Raw genomic sequence first — 17,710 nt, 5'->3', positions numbered from 1 at the left:
TAGAGCACCATCGCCAAGAAAAATAAAATATATATAGCCTAATGTAGACCAAGTAACAAACAAGGAACCCAGCCTGGGGGGGGACCTGGACGGGGCATCACCCTAAAATGTGCCGTAAGGCCTAACAAATATGTAAAACTCGAAAAAAGGGGGGGCACATGAGAAGCCATGGGAGAGAGACTTTCGAGGCAATGAATAACATATAGACAAGGGCAACCCCAACAGAAAAAAGACTGATGGGAATTATTTCATGATTGACATGGCTGGCAGAGGACGCCGTGGCGTCATAACAAGTTCTCATAATTGTGAAAAAACGAGACAATTACAGCCAAATTATCGAACAAAACCCCACAATAAGATGGTACTTAACTTGGAGATGGTAAAGCTGCTCGATGACATGATTAATGGTGAAATAATCCAGAAAAGGGCACAAGCACACAAAAAGAAGTGGTAGCAGACACGTGCTAGAAAATGGAATAGGTAGGTGGCTGGTGTCGCCGAGCTGGCGGGCGTTTGTGTGCGGGGGGCTGTAGCGGCTCACCGCTCTCTTCTGGGGGTTTTAACAGGGAGATATCTTTCGAGTAAGACTCCGTGGTAGTGATCCTTCACTCACCCTTCGTTATACCGACGTCTTCCTTGGAGAAGACGCTCGATCTGGGGTAGTAACGCCAGCTTTCCTGAAAGCTCTTTTTCTCTGGTATATCTAGCATTTTATACCTAAGAAATTCGTACTTTCACAATGGAATTTCACCGGCTGACGAGGCTGGACTCAGAAATCGCGATGTGCCAAAATTTTCAACCTTCAGTCCTTTGACTCGACCAAATGGTAAGCAATTGTAAGCTAAACTCTTGCATTCTAGTAATATTAAATCATTTTCCTTCATTTTGCAACAAATTGGAAGTCTTTAGCACAATATTTCGATTTATGGTGAATTTTTGAAAAAAACTTTTTCCTTACGTCCGTGCGGTAACGCGGCCGAACATCTCGGAAATTCTTTTGTCACTTTTTTGTAATGTTTTATGTATGAAAATGTGCGCAATTTCATGTAGAATACAACAAAAAATAACTCATGGTTGTAGCTTTTATCAGTTTTGAAATATTTACATATAAATCACGATAAATAGAAAAAATTTGACCTTAGGTCAACTTTAACTCGACAGAAATGGTCGAAAACTGCAATTGTAAGCTAAAACACTTACAGTCTAGTAATATTCAATCAATTACCTTCATTTTGCAACAAGCGGGAAGTCTCTAGCACAATATTTCGATTTATGGTGAATTTTTGAAAAAACTTTATGTCTGCGCGTTACGAATTCATGCATCATTTTGTGATATTTTCTCTGTGTTGCTTTGATCATTTTACAATTTGTTATATACCAAAATCATCACAATTTAGTGTACAATACAAAGAAAAAAAAATAACTCATTAGCTTTAACCGTTTTGCTCACAGCGTGGTTTGTATACAATTATATATGAAATTTTTTTTGCACTGTCATATATTTCAATATTTATATATGATAATGATATTTTTTCATTTCTGATGGTTGCATATTAAACTTCAGGCAATGTCAAAAAAAGGAGCCAAAAATGAACTCTTAATCTTAAAAACTAAGTGTGCTGGGATTTTTGAAAAACTTTTTTCCGCTTCGGCGCTAACTCCTGAACGCTGCCGGCATACAGCAGACACTTTCGTAAATAGAGGCTCGGCATTTAAGGGTTAATTGGGCCCATAGAGAAACATGCGTATATTCGCCACCAAGTACGTCTCTTCAGTGTCCTCAAAAAGGATTTCTCCAAAAGAAGAGTGATCCTCAGCCAATCAACATTGAACAAGCACATTGTTTGCCTAAAGTTTCAGATAATTACTGTTGCCCAAGTATGTTGTATCATTCCAAAAGGGATTTGGACAGTTTCTGTAAATCTGAAATATGCATACAGTACTGGCACATCCCTATAGCCATTCCCTTCTCCCCCTTCGTAAAGTTCCGAATAGGGAAAGATACATATACATTCATTCATGCCCTTTGGGCTAAACATTGCCTAAAGAATATTTTACAAAATTAGCAACTGTATTTGTTCGAGAACTCAAACAAAAAGGAATACAACTGATAGCTTACCTAGACAACTGGTTGATTTGGGGGCCCACAAGAAAAGAGTACTTGAAAACCTAAGAGCATTGGTCAACAGACTACAGTCAAAAGGTTTTTTAATAAATTTGAAAAAATCCTGCCTCACACCCAGCAGACACTTTAAGTGGCTGGACTCTGTTGGGATAGTCTTCACGGCCTGTTGTCTCTCCCCATCATACTCAAAACAGAATAAGGCAAGCCCTCAAAAGGTTCTTTGCACAGCCTAGAGTTTCCAGATGGCAATTAGAACGTATGATGGGCCTGCTGCAGTTTGCATCAGAAATAGATCCAGTATTTAGTTTGCAACTGAAAATGCAAACAAATTCTGGCTATTGCATGCAAGAAAAAAGATGTGAGACTGACCTCATCAAAAGATTAAAAAAGTTGGGGAGATACTTTGACCTTGGATCTGGAAGGAATCTCTGGCGAAATAGGTCACCTGACTCCTCCATCTGTATGAGTGACAATACACACAGATGCCATGTTGACAGGTTGGAGGACATTGGGATGGTTGTCAGATGCAGGGAGGTGATTAACTGCTCCGAAGAATTCTTATTTCCATTTCCTGGAGTGATGGCCGTCTTTTTGTCTCTCAAAAAACTCAAACCTCCAGAAGAGAGACCATAACTGCAATATCCTACATCAAGAGGTCGGGATCAAATTCACCTCCTCTCAATATGGTAATGCTAGCCTTCCTTTGGATGGCACAAGCTAGGAAGTGGCACATGCCTGCAATTCACCTCACAGGGGTGGGTCTCATTGTAATAGCAGACTCTCTATCAAGGAAAACGACAGCCTCAACAGAGTGGATGTTGGACAACCACTCTTTTCAAACAATAGCCAACGGGCTTCCACAACCAGAAGTGGACTTATTCGCCAAGTACGGGAATCACAAACTCCTAATACATTATATATCTCCGAACCTGGACAGTCAAGCAACGACAAGAAATGCCTTCCTAAAGACTGGAACAAGGGGAGGACGGTATCTTTTTCCTCCATTGTTCCAGACTTCAAAGATTTTGAGCAAACTTCTAACCTTCAAAGGAACAGCTTACTTAGCCCCAAATTGGCCAAACAGGCATTGGTTCCTATTACTTCAACAACGGACAAAAAGATCAACTCCACCACCATCCTCTGTTTTATCCCCGACAGTCTGGAACAATGGAGGAAAAAGATACTGTCCTCCCCTTGTTCCAGTCTTTAGGAAGGCATCCTTCTTTCTGTGCCGAGACCTTCACGTATGGATTTTTAAAAAATATCTGTCGTGAAAATTACTCGCCCAGCATTGCTAAGTACCTAGTGCAAAAATTACGGACATCATGTATCCGGTGATACCAGTCCATATGGAAGATATGGTTAGATTATATCCATACTGAGAGCCCAGTTGAGATTTCTATAGAAACACTTTTTTTCTTATATACCTTTTAGAAGACAAATGCCTTGCGGCTAGAACAGTCATGGCATACAAGGCTGCATTAACGGAACCCTTGCTTTATGGATTTGGGATTGACTCCATTATATTAATGTAGTTGTCACTTCCCTTCTGCAGTCTTTTGCTCTACAAAGGCTTCCAATTAGTATTTGGTCCCAGAACAAGGTGCTTAGACTTCTATCAACCTCTCAATTCAGTGGACCCAATGCAACCACAACGCACATGCTACAAAAGGCGGCCTTCTTGATTGCATTAGCGTCAGGAGCTCATATTAGTGAACTGGGCTCTCCTAGATAGGAACGATGCATCATGGAAACAGGTGACTATCAGTTGTTATTTTCCCCTGGCCCATCATTCCTGTCCAAGAATGAGAATCTTTTAAAAAGGAAATCTGTTCTTATAAGAAAACTCAATTTAGTAGACAAGATGATATGCCTGGTTCAGGCACTCAAGATTTACCTAGAATTCACGGCAAACATCCCAGAGGGTCCTATTTTCCTACACCCTATCACAAACTAACCACAGAGAATGATTGTAGTGTCTCTCATTAAAAAGGTAAATCCACACTCCTTTCCTAGGTCACATGATATTAGGAAAGAAAATACATCATTGGCCTTCTTCAGAAATGTCTTTTGAAGCAGTCTCCAAATGTAGAGGGTGGTTATCAGATAAATTATTGCCACATGCTCGAACAAATTCAACTACACTGTGTATCAGTAGGCGGCATGGTTAGTTCTAACCCCTAGGTGCTACAGCAGAAAACCAGGTGTCTTATTGATCGGTGAGTATGCTAACTATTGCGGGGAGAAGGGCGACAGTACTGCAACCAAACCCAGCTTGCATAGGTAAGCCACTGTAAAACTACATCCTAAAATGTAAGTTCGTGCCTAGTTTCTTGTTCTTGGTACCAAAACCTGGAGAGTACTTGGAATAAAGAATGGGACTTGAAACTTGTGGCTTGACCTCGGACCAGAAATGTTTTTTCGTTTTGGGGTGTTGGGATTAAAAATTGAGAGCTTAAGCCTTTTTTGTCACCTGTCAATTTCTTTGTAAAGCTCCTTGAGGACGAAACAAGCAACCATGCTATCAAAAACCAGATTTTGATGTAGGAAAAACCTATTTTTGGTAGCTGCTGTTGAGTCCTCAAAACCCTCCCACTTCCTTGGCGAAAAAGCATGAGATTTGGGCAAGGGATCATCCTGCATTGACCAACAGAGAGTAATGGCTCCTTGGTCTTTAACAGCCCGGTTGTAAACAAGAGGTGGACGTTCATGCGCAATAGTCACTTCTCTTTCTTGCAGGTTCTTTTGATGGAAAAGTTGGGTCCAGCTTCACTGAAGATAAAGGAAAGTGCCCTCTTATCTTTGAGTCCATTATATACTCCATTACGTGTTATAATGGTAATCATTACAACACAGTACCTGGGCAAAATGACCAACTAGAAAAGAGTTCTTTTGATGTTACTTTGGCCACCATGGAGCCTTGGTAGACCATGGAAGGTAACTCCTTGAGGACTCAACAGCGACTACCAAAAACAGGTTTTTCCTATGTCAAAACCTTTTAGATACTTACTACTGGGAGAGAAAATGCACATTGAGGCACCTTGCCAAGGATTATCAGTATCATCAAGGGTGAGGATTGGAGCCCTATTATCTTTTGATCTGAAGTTTTCTATTCAGAACTGGCCATTTTGTTGTTTTCAGTTGGAATTCTAACATTAGACCTTGTTTGGACAGCATTTGTATCCACTCTCTGTTTTGGGTTACAGGATTCAGTACTTTTACTCTTTGGGGGTGTACACTACTGACTTAATTTCGTTAATTTCCTTTTTGGAATCATGCATCATGTCCCTTATATATTGCTGTTCTCTGGCAAGGACATCTTTGATATTATTCATAATTATTCATAATTTCCACATGGAATTCATCAAATGCCTTAAACTAAGTATCCCTTTTGGGAGCTTGTGCAGTCTAACTGAGTTCAACAACTGAACTGTAACTGCCTGTTAACCAAGGGGCAGACGTCCTGGGTAAGTTACTATACCCCTCCGAAAATGTAATAATTTCAGTCACAGTCAGGTGGATCCTAGTATCCCTTTCGCTGGGAAAGATCCTCTTCAGCATCGATAGCTGCATGGGGATAGAATTTTTCTGGGAGGTTTCTCCCATGGCTAGCTGAAATTTGCATCCCTGATCCTTCTGGGTTCAGCAGGGCCATTTCAGTGGCAATATCCACTTCATATTCATTAGTAAGAATGTCACCCCATGTAAAGATTCATCTACTTTCTCCGTGGGGTTAACCTGGGAAGTACTGGGAACTGATGTTACTGGGTTTTGACCCAAACATAGATCTTGTTCTGAGAAAGGGTTAAATATCTGCTGCAGGAGTTCTGCTGGAAAGATATAACCTCCCCCTCCCTCACCCCTACTGAACCCTAGGACCCATCGAGACAACTTAAAATGAGTTGTTTCGACCCTAAAACTTGCTGTCAGCAGTATACTACAAATTTCACGCATATCTGGCAACCAAGCAAATCTCTGGGGTTTTTTTTTTTTTTTTTACAAGGACTGTGCTCATGACAGGTGGTATGGGCTGTACTCACTGGCAAAAAGCAAACCAAGCAATTTGTTATGGAGCACTGGAGCTTTGGGTCCTGCATAATGGTGGCCCTCTAGTGATATGAAACAAGTTGTTATTAGGAGCTAATTAGTATTAATTGTTTTTAATGAGGGCCACTTTTGTAGTTCCTCATATAGTTTCCATATTACAGGTTAACTTGATTACAAGTGTGCAGTTGTAATATGTTTAATCATAAATATCTATGTAACTTAAACCCTCTAAGGTTTTGGTTAGTTTTGACACCGGTATATGGCTGTATTACTTATGCACTATTAGCCCTTTTGCAATGGCTATGTGAAATTTTAATTCTGAATGTCTTACCATTCAAACTAACTGCTATGAACTAATTTGTTTTAACTAACCCAAGCTACTGTTTTATATGGCTTAGGTTAATGCTTCTAGTATAATGTACATTATGCTAAGAACTGAGGATTTCTTAGAGGGTTCTCGCTTAACCTATTCTAGGCTTATTTAAAACTTAAGGATACAGAAAAGAACCGGCGTTTAATCTGGTTTTCTGTGTTATGTCGCCAAGCCTATCCTTTTATCTGATATTCGACCACTGCTGTTTTAGGTTAATAGTAGGATATTCCCTTAAAAAGGGATTCCTACTTAATCTGGTTAGGCTACTGCCTGTTCTATGTTTATATCACCTTTCAGGATATAGGTTACGTAAGACCTTACTATTATTTAGCCGTACAGATAGGCTACTGAGTTGTAAAAACTAGCGTTTTATTGAGCCTAGGATACTGTTTAGAGTAAAAACTAGTGTCTTATTGAGCCTAGGATACTGTTTATATATAATCTTGGGCTTATTTGTTCTAAACTACCGCTTAGACCAATAATAGGATATTCCCTAAAATGTTTTTTTTTAAGCCTAGTATAGGGTATTGCCTAATCCAGATTATTTTAGATCACTCTTAACCCTTAAGGGACGGCATAATTTATCAATGTGCAGCACCCCAGACCGGGGAAACTTTGAGGTCGGCAAAATAAAAAAAAAATCACATTCACACTGTATAAATAAAAAAATCCTAAAAAAATTTCCCTACCTTCTGCGAGAAGTTGAAAATGACTATTTACAACCCCTTGTGGGGCCTCATGTACAAGACAATCGTAAATTTTACCAACTTATATATGTTTTTTCTAATAAATAAGTTTTTTGGATTTTGTAAAATTATTATTACTGCTCTCACAATATCAAAACAGATAAGAAATAAAAGCAGTAACAAATTTTTTGCATATTTGTTGTAAAATATTCACGTAAGTTTACGAGAAGGAAGATTCAGTAACTTTTTTTTTACTTTTACATGCTTTTTCTAATATTTCTTTGTAAAATTACATTTACAACCAACATACTATCATAAAAGACAAAAACAAAAAACAACAGGAACCCCTTTGTATATTTACAAGCAAATTTACAAAAAGACCCATGTGGGAGAGAGAGAGATGCAGTACCTTCCCCCTTGAAGCCATAAGCATTACTGATACTGGCCTAGCTCTCACGTCTGTATAAAAGTTGCCATTAGTGAATTTATAGCATATAGAAGTATTGGCACCTTTGTTTCGAATCATTATTACCATAACAGTGGTGCGTAATTCTGCTTCACACTGAAGCACAATCCTTCCACCTCCCCAAACCTGTTTTACTTCACACAGAAGCTCAATCCGTCCACTAAGGGTTAAATGTATAGGCTATATAAAAACAGAAATTTACTAATATGTAACCTTATAGTTAGGCTACTATTTTTGTCTAACCCAAGTTGTTGTTTATATCCAATCCTAGGCATCTTGCTTTACTATATAAAACAGTAACTCACTAATGTGTAACCATATAGCTAGGCTATCACTCTAATCTAGGCTACTGCCTAATCCAGATTACACAAAACACAGTTACCTTAGTATGTAGCTGTAAAACTAGGCTACCATCACATCCAGCACAGATTTCTATTTCATCTAGTCTTAGGTTACATGGTCTAGGCCAGGTGTTCCCAACTTGGTGCTCACGAGCACCTCTGTGCTCTCTGATGGTCTGGCAGTGCTCTTTTGAAGTTGTTAAAATCATGCTCGTGAGCACCAACTCTTCATAGGCCTAACTGCCAAATTTAAAATACCCTTCTGTCTTTTTTGTTTTTTTGTTTGTCACTATCCTGAACTTCACAAAATGCTGCAAGACTACAGTGACAGTCAGTGTTCATGCCCAGCATAGGCTATGTAAGAAGCAGCATAATAAATCTCAGTCAGGAATGTGAGAAGAGGTTTCAAAATTTGGAGGTTCATGCTGACAGATTTCAACTGTGTTTGATGCCAGTGCAATTTGATAAAAAGAAATTAAAAATGTGTTCTCTCAGCACGACCTTCCAGTTCCTAAAATGGAGTTGTGTGAAATCCAGTCATCCACATCACTAAAACTTTTACACAAGAACTCGAGTTGTGAAGATTTCTGGAAAACTCCAGATACAAAGAGGTTTCCTGTCATTCGTGTTGAAGCTCTGAAAGTTTTGTGTTTATTTGGATCTACCTATGTTTGTGAGTGCATTTTCTTTCATGAACAATAAGAAGAGAGTTAGACTCAGCCAGGACCATCCTGAACACTGCTTGCTAGTTGCTTTGGCAAACAATGATGAGGCATATAGCCAAAGCAGTTCAGCATCAGGGTTCTCACTGAATCCACAAACTAGCAGAGAGGTGGACGTGTTTCATTATAATTATTATTATTCTTTTTCTAATGTCCAAGATTTGAAATAATTAGCCTATATATCGGTATTCAGGAAGTAACACTTCCTATGAATTTTATTTTTTCTCTCTGTCTTTTTAGTTTTCCACTTATATCATTGTTTGCTTTGGCAAAAATGATGAGGCAAATACCCAAAGCAGTTTAGCATCAGGGCTCTCACTGAATCCACAAACTAGCGGAGAGGAGGACTTTTATTATTATTATTATTTTTTCTAATGTCCAAGATTTGAAAATAATTAGCTTATGTATCAGTATTCAGGAAGTAATGTTTCATATGAATTTTATTATCTTTTTTTCTATGTAGTTTTTCATGTATATCACAGCATGATTAATATAATGAGAAATATAATAGATAATAAGCAAATGTATGTTTTAGCTTGTTATTGAACAATAAAACTCATTTAGTTACATTTTTAGATATCAATATAATCTGACTAAAGAGGTAAACATATTACCTGTGAATCATCGTGTGCCACTATTGTACTTTAATATATATGACAGTTATGTAAAATATGCCTGATTGATGAATGTCAGTAGTAACTTTGAATAGACATCCAAGCAGTATAAATTCATTTATGAATCTTCAATGCAAGTAATTTAAGATTTTTGTTGCCGTTATATAAATGAAGACTAAGTCTTTCACTTATTAATTGTAATGCGTCTTAATTCCCAGGCTATAAAATTATTGTGGTGCTCTTAGTTATATAAACGAAGACTAAGTCTTTCACTTATTAATTGGAATGCTTCTTAATTCCCAGGCTATAAAATTATTGTGGTGCTCTCACAGTTATCCAGAAAACAGGTGGGTGCTCATCAGCTTAAAAAGGTTGGGAACCCCTGGTCTAGGGTAACGATTTAGTCCAATAAAAGTTATCACTATAACTTAATATAAGGTACTGCCTAGTTGTGGATTATTTAGATCATGCTTAAGTGTACCGGCTTATATAAAAAAATATACTAATATGTAGCCGTATAGCTAGGCTTATAATTTATTTTGCCCAGATATTGTTATTATCTGATCGTAGGGTCCTTGGTCTAAGCTAGGCCACTTAAGGATACAGTCAACCCCTGCTATTTGCTGTCGCAGTTTGTGGCATCACCGACTCGCGGATTTTTCCATGGAACATGTCCCCAAATTATTGGCGAAAAATTCAGCAATTCACAAACTTTTTCGTAGAGAAATATTCACTAATTAGTATATTTTGATGTTATTTTCATGACTAAATACATTTTTTTATGATAACATGATTTACAAATTTTCAGGTATTATCAATATTAAAGTATTCTAGTAAATACTCTACTAGACTGAAGTGAATTCTATGTTTCCCCTGTTCTGTAAAAAGAAAATGGGACAGCCTCAATACTCTATGATAGAATATGGCTATGATTGAATGTAGTGTATTTTGATGTTATTTTCATGACTAATTACATATTTTTATGGTAAAAACATGATTTATTAATTTTCAAATATTAACATTAACATAAACACAGCAGAATATTATAAAATGTATTTTTCTATGAGAGAAAATGGCTCTGATTGAATGTAATGTATTTTGATGTTTTTTTATGACTAAATAGATTTTTTATGATAAAAACATGATTTATTTCAGATATTAATATTAAACCTAAACACAGCATAATGTCATAAAATGTATTTTTTTCAGTGTACAGTATTCAAGTTCGTACTGAACTTGTGAATTCCTTGTGTTTCCCCCTGTTCTGTAAAAAAGAAAATGGGACAGCTGCAATACTCTCTGAGAGAAAATGGGGGACTTGAGTTTAGCTTCCACACTTAGCTGTAAGATATTTTTCAGGGTAATGTTGTAAGATGACTTTTGAATTATATTAAAATGTTTCAGGGTGATAGTTTAAAGTATATTTGGTGTAGTTTAAGTTATACATTTGGTGTCGGAACCTTTAAATAGGCAGTTATGAATGTTTTTATAGGTAGTCTTTGGTGTCTGACCTGCTTAGGTATGCAGTTATAAGCATTTTAAGGGGGGTGTCAAATATTCGTGGATTTTAGCTATTCACTGGGGGTTATGGTACCTATCCCCCATGAATACCGGGGGTTTATTATATAATCCTAGGCTATAGGCTACAGACAACATCTACTATAAATCTAGTGTAAATTATTTTCACTTACTGGTTATTGTAGACATTGTATAATCCGAAAGGTTTTTTATATTAATGATTTGTGGAACATTTCTTGTAGTTAAAACATTTAGTTAGAATGACAAATTCTTTAAAACAATTTGCACTGTACGAAACTAGCAATCAGTGATGAGTAAGCACCGACCAATGTGTTGGCAAGAAACGCCGAGTTCCGGCTTTCACACACAAATTAATTATCAATTTCAAAAGTCTAAAACTAAAACTTTAACTGGGACTTAATATTAAGCACTTATCTTGCTATTTTAGATGTTTCCATGATCCTCGCTAATGAAATCGGAGAAAAAAAATTTTTTCAGAGCGCTGCTAATAATAAACCTTTCTGCGTTGACCAACGAAGAGGTAATACTTCTTGGTCTCGGCAAGGGTCTGTTATTGACAATGTGGTGGACTGCGCATGCTCATTATTAATCACTTCTTCTAAGCAGGTTCTGGCAATGGAAGAACCTGGGTATACACCTCACTGTAAAGATTTGGGAAAGTGCCCCCCCCTTATCTTTGAGTCCATTACATACTCCATCAAGTGTTACAGTGTTTATCACCACGACACGTACCCAGCCGCGAGACCAGCTAAAAGAGAATTCTTTGACATTGGTTTGGTCACCATGGAGCTCTGGTAGACCATGGAAGGGTAACCCCTTGAGGATGAAACAAGCAACTACACTATCAAAAATAAATGTTATTATGAAAATTTACATATTTTCTCTGTTTCATTTCAGTCACCAAACGGGCCAAACGAAGAAATGCAAAAAGGAGAAAGGAAGTAGCAGAGATCAGCCATGGCCAGGCAAGACTGGAGGAATGTAGGTTGGAGGCTAATGGTAAGGATGCTATGCCTCAGTCATATATGGATGAACAATTTTCCAGTTTTACTGATGGGAACCAAGTGACTAACCCATACTACTCTTTGGGAAGATTGAACGATGGATATGATTTATCAGGAAGGTTGTCACATTCATTTAGTTTTCATCAAAATAATCTTGGGTCGTGTGGTTCTCGTATAAGCTGGGATATGATTAACCTAAATGTCTTCAGCAGACTGAGTCAGCCTCAAGGGAGTTTTGATGATAATGTATTTCAGTCTTCTAGACATCAGACCAGAGGTTACGCTAGAAATCACGGTACAGGGAACTCTCAAGATAATAATGCATTTCAGTCATCTGGAAATCAGTCTTATTATTCACATTACTTCCAAAACCAAGATCATTTTAATCCACCCTCAAATAGAAGGGCAGGATCAGAAAACAGACATTCTAACCAGCAAAATTTTACAGAGAAAACACCTCATTGGGTCAGATTTTAGGTCAGTTGACATTAAATGTTATTGTGTGTGTTATCTTTCAAAAAAGGGCAATTAATTTGGGTTAGTTTTGTGAAATGCTTATATTTCCCAAATTTTTTGGGTTTTGATTTGGTAGAGGGATGAAGACTACATTGAATATATATATTTTTTTTTGTTTTTTGGTAATGACTATAAGCATTCTTATAGGATATGTTTGGAAAAATTATTAAAAGAAATGGACATGTATACTGTAGGTTAAGTTCTGATTCAGTAGTTATTTTTTCAAGACAGTCGGGATGGCGTTAGAGGCCAGTATTAAATCCATGATCATGAAAATGAGATTAACTATGGAAAATCTGTACTGCACTGTAATACTGCAATATTATTACTGTAGTAATATTATAATTGTTGTAAATTATGAGACCACCGTATCACATTTTTTAAACTCGTATGGCTTGCCAGAAGGATTTGTTTTTAATTGCAGATATCTGTGGGTTTTATCAGTTCTGAGTTCTGTTGATTTATTTCACAACTTTCCATACAACAAATTAAAAAAATGTTCATAAATTAGATTACAATGATGCACCACTCAGTGTCCAAGATGTGCTCCAGAGGACTGGATGTTCAGCAGATATCACACACAATACACAAGTGTCTCAAGACACCTCCTCCACTTTTCTTTTACTGAATAAATAGCCAAGATGTTATGCTCTTATTTTGTGTAGTCTCACATAATTTGCACATTTTTAATGAAAATAAATCTCAGATACTGTAGTATGAATACTTTAACATACATCAAGACTATAACTGCATAGCCTACATATAGCCTAGGTTTCTTGTATCAATGGCAATGTTATTAACATTTTTTTTTTTTTTTTTGTCAGTGGTCAAATTTCCTGATTTTATTCAGGCTCTGTACATCAGTAAAAAGCATGAATATGTTAACACTTTATGGAAGAAGTTAGTGAAACCCTCATTCTAAAGTGTTATTCTTTACATTCATCATATGTTAAAAATTTAGTGCATATTGCACCCATTATATATGATAGTCAGCTTCCACTAGATTTGGCATAAGAAAAATGCTATAGGCCTAGCCTAAGATGTCACTGGTACACATTGTTTCATGACAAAGCAGGTTTAAATGAATACTTTGTTTCTGTTATATAGTTAACAGTAGAATCTGTTAGCAGTAGTTGATCATGCTTCTTCTTCTTCTTCTTCAGCCTTTACCCATCTCTATATGGGCTCGCTGTTCCATGTAAGCCTTCTCCATCTTCTTCTATCTTGCGTATCCTGTTCTCTTAACTTTTTTCCTGCGTGTCATTTGCTACGTTTTCTTTCCACCTTAATCTTGGCCTTCCCCTCTTCCTCCTCCCACCCACCTCCATGTCCATGACCCTTCTGCACACATGATCATCCTCTCTCCGCATGACATGACCAAACCACTGCAATCTTCTTTGCTGAATCTTCTTTGACATTTCTACCACTTTGACTGTCCCTCTAATATAATACTGTCCCTTTAATATAATCATTTCTAATTCTATCCTTTCTTGTGACTCCACACATCCATCTCATAATCCTCATGTCTGCCACTTCCAACTTCCTTTCTTGAGCCTTCTTTATTGACCATGTCTCAGCCCCATACACCATTGCTGGTCTAACTACACTTTTATAAAACCTTCCTTTTATTCTTGCACTAATCCTCTTGTCACACAATATTCCCGATGATCTCCAATTCATTCAAGCACACTGTATCCTGTGGTTCATTTCTAAGTCCATGCCACCATCATCCATCACACAGGACCCAAGGTACTTGAAAGTGGTAACCCTCTTGATGACGTCTAAACCTAATTTAACTGCACCCTGTTTTCCTTCCCCTTCCATCCACATATATTCTGTTAGCTCTGCTTATCCTTAAACATCGATCTTCAAGTGCTTGTCTCCACAACTCTAGTTTTATCTCCACCTCTTCTCTAGTCAGGTCCACCAAAACATCACCACCAGCAAACATCACACTCCACGGGACCTCTTCTCTGACATATGATGTAATAACATCCATCACAAGGTCAAAGATGTAGGAACTGAGAGTTGAGCCTTGATGTAAACCAACTCTTACACTAAACTTTTCTGTTGTTCCCACAGTGCTCCTTACTTGAGTGGTAACCTCTGCACACATGTCCTGGACTACTTTAACATACTTTTTTGAAACACCCTTCTCTCTCATTCATCTCCACACTTCTTGCCTAGGAACCCAATCATATGCCTTGTCCAGATCAATAAATACTAGATGTAGCCCTCTCTGTCTTTCTGCATGTTTTTCCATTGCTTGCCTTAGTGCAAATATTGCATCTACTGTACCCTTTCCGGGCATAAACCCAAATTGTTCTTCACTTATTGTTGTTTCATTCCTTATTCTTTTCTCTATAATTTGTTCATATATCTTCATAGTATGAGATATCAATTTTATCCCTCTGTAATTTGTGCAGTCTTGTATATCCCCCTTTCCCTTATATATTGGGACCATAATACTATTTCTCCAGCTGTCCGGCATTTTTTCTTGATGGTAGACCTTTGAAAAGAGGTCCCAGAGTATATCAACCCCTTCTCCTCCCAAGCATTTCCACACCTCAACTGGTATACCATCAGGTCCAATAGCCTTTCCAATTTTCATTTTGTCAAGTACTCTCTTCACTTCTTCACTGGTGATATCTGGAACTGCTCTTACTCGGGTGTTTCCCTCTTCTCTTATTCTTCTGGGATTCTCTTCATTCAATAGCTTCTCAAAATGTTCCTTCCATCTTGCTCTTATACATTCTTCCTTTGACAAAACTCTTCCATTTCGGTCCTTGATCTGCCTGATGTGCGTCAGAGCTTTAGTTGCTCTATCTCTTCTTTTTGCTACATTGTAGATCATCTTCTGACCCTCTGATGTTTCTACTTTCTCATACGTCTCATTTATTCCTTCTACCTTTGCTCTTGCCACAGCTCTATTTTTGCTTCTTTATTTGCAATTTTCCAAGCCATTTCATTTTCCACAGGTTCATCCCTTTCACATATTATCCTTGCTTCTCGTTTCCTTTTTACCTAATCTTGAGTATCTTGGTTCCACCACCAGCTCTCCTTATCATTAGGTGGTCCTTTACCTGATGTTTTCCCTAATAGCTCCTCTGCTGTCCTCAGTATCGTTGTGCTATTTTCTCCCCACCAGATGTTCACATCATCTGCTAATCTAATGCTGTGCAGGACCTTTTCTTTAAAACTCTGTCTCATCTCTTGGTCATTTAGCCTCCACCACTTTATCGTGGGCTGCACTATAGTTTTCCCCTGTGCAACCGGCCGTATAAAAAAATCAGACACAACTAACCTGTGTTGTGGGCTAACTGTTCTTTACTTCAACCAGTTGGTTTCTTCTACACAACAGAAAATCTTTTTGTGTCTGTCTCCCTCCACTACTGTATGTAGCGTAGTTTTTGCTTGTAAAAAAGATGTTGTTTATTGCCAAATCAAAAGATAATGCAAAATCTACTATAAGTTCTCCTTCTTCATTCATTTCTCCCATTCCATGCCGTCCATGAATCTTACTGATATTGTCGCGACTGCATCCAGTGTGTCCATTCAGGTCACCTCCAATCACCAATCTTTCTTCTGTTTCTATTAATGTAACCATCTCCCTCCAGAATCTGTTTTTAACTTCCTCGTCACAGCCCACTCGTGGTGCATAAACACTGACTACATTTAGAATATGTCCCCCACAGCACAGTTTCACTTTCATTATACTACAGCTTTTTCTCTCAACTTCAACTACATTTTTCTTCATTTCCTTACTAAGAACAACCCCAACTCCCTGTCACCAGTTCCACCATACAGCATCTTAAGTCTGCTACCAATCTCTCTTGCCTTGTTTCCCTTCCACCTTGTCTCTTGCACACACAAGATATCAATTTTCCTTCTCCATAACATCTGGCACCTCCCTACTTTGTCCAGTCATGGTGCCAACATTCAGAGTTCCAATTCTAAGCTCTTGGGCTTTCTTCTTTAACCGCGCCCATCCTTGACGTGGTAGCCCTTGCCCATTTATCAGGTGGGTTAGGCGAAGCCCTCCCACGTCCTGGCCTTCTCTTGGCTGTTCCGGGCTACTGTCCATGGTTTTGGCAGAGGTTTCACGGCCGGACGCCTTTCCTGCCACCAACTCTCAACATTTACCCGGGCTTGGGACCGGCATAAAGTTGTGCTGGCTTGCACCCCCCTATGGCTGGTTTCACCCCCTATGGCTGGGTTACTAGTTGATCATGCATCTCTGGTACCAATTTAAATTTTTTTGTCACAGAGTGGAAGTTATTGAAAAACTGTTGACATATCAAGATTTTGTATGTATATTCTTAAGTTTTGGGGCCTGGGAATGGACATAAAGCTATCAGATGGCAGGGCATACCCAAAGTAAAATATTTACCTTAATAATATGCCCCTGTAGGTAAAGGGTCACTGCTTATGGTGTACCTTTCGCTGCACACTTTAGAAGAGATAGAGTGAGAAAGAGAGAGTATGTGTGCTTGTTCCTTTGTTGTCAGCTGCATTTAGAAGAGATAGAGTGAGAAAGAGAGAGTATGTGTGCTTGTTCCTTTGTTGTCAGCTGCATTACTTGGTTTGTTTTTTTTGTACTTTTCATCAGCTCCCTTTGGTCTTTCTTACTTGACTGTCTATAACTACTTTATTGGATTAATTTTTGGAAAGCCCTCGGGCATCTAGCTTAGCAATGGAGTTTGGTGGTCTCATTAAAACTATTATGTAATATATAATACCTGTAAGTTCTGTAAACAGTTGAGGTTTTTGGAAAATATGAATAAATTTTTCCATCTGTCTGTCTGATTTATGTTGTTATCTTTCCACCAAAATTAAACTTTGACTTGCTGTATACTATAGTGCCATTATTATTGCATTGGTTTTCTTGAATAAGAGCCTAACCAAAATTAAAACCATACCTTTGCTTAAAGTATTGCTTGCTAAAGTGATCTCTAAATCACAAAATATTTTCTAAGATTAACATTGTATAGGAAATCTGTTGAAATGTTTCATAGAATTAAACAGTTAGATGTAGATCAGCCATAAATTTCATGATTAAAATGTTTATTAATATTTATTGTTTTTCTCATCCAGTTTTATTTTGCTTACATGGTAAAACCTCTTCTAGCCTAGGATATGATGAGAGGTTTCATAATCTGTGCTATCTTAGTGAGGCTAGACAGATAAAGTTGGAGAAGTAAACTTATACTGTGTTAAGAGGCTAGTGGTATGCATCAAGCAATGAAGATTTTAAAAACTGGGAACAGTGCAGTGTAT

The 17,710-nt window shown here is 37.8% G+C and overlaps 1 protein-coding gene across 1 annotated transcript in view; it reads left to right on the top strand.

Moving 5' to 3' along the window:
• LOC136850999 (uncharacterized) overlaps positions 1 to 17,506 on the top strand; it is a 60,204-nt gene extending 42,698 nt beyond the window's left edge. The window contains exon 4 of the mRNA XM_067124973.1: positions 11,811 to 17,506. Within this exon, the coding sequence (XP_066981074.1) occupies positions 11,811 to 12,394 (584 nt within the window). The 3' untranslated portion in view covers positions 12,395 to 17,506. The remainder of the gene's footprint in view (positions 1 to 11,810) is intronic.
• The last annotated feature ends 204 nt before the right edge of the window (positions 17,507 to 17,710 follow it).

The sequence above is a fragment of the Macrobrachium rosenbergii genome, chromosome 23 (assembly GCF_040412425.1).
Source record: "Macrobrachium rosenbergii isolate ZJJX-2024 chromosome 23, ASM4041242v1, whole genome shotgun sequence".
Taxonomy (NCBI): domain Eukaryota; kingdom Metazoa; phylum Arthropoda; class Malacostraca; order Decapoda; family Palaemonidae; genus Macrobrachium; species Macrobrachium rosenbergii.
Note: the sequence above shows the minus strand (reverse complement) of the source record. Positions and strands in the feature narration are given on the sequence as shown.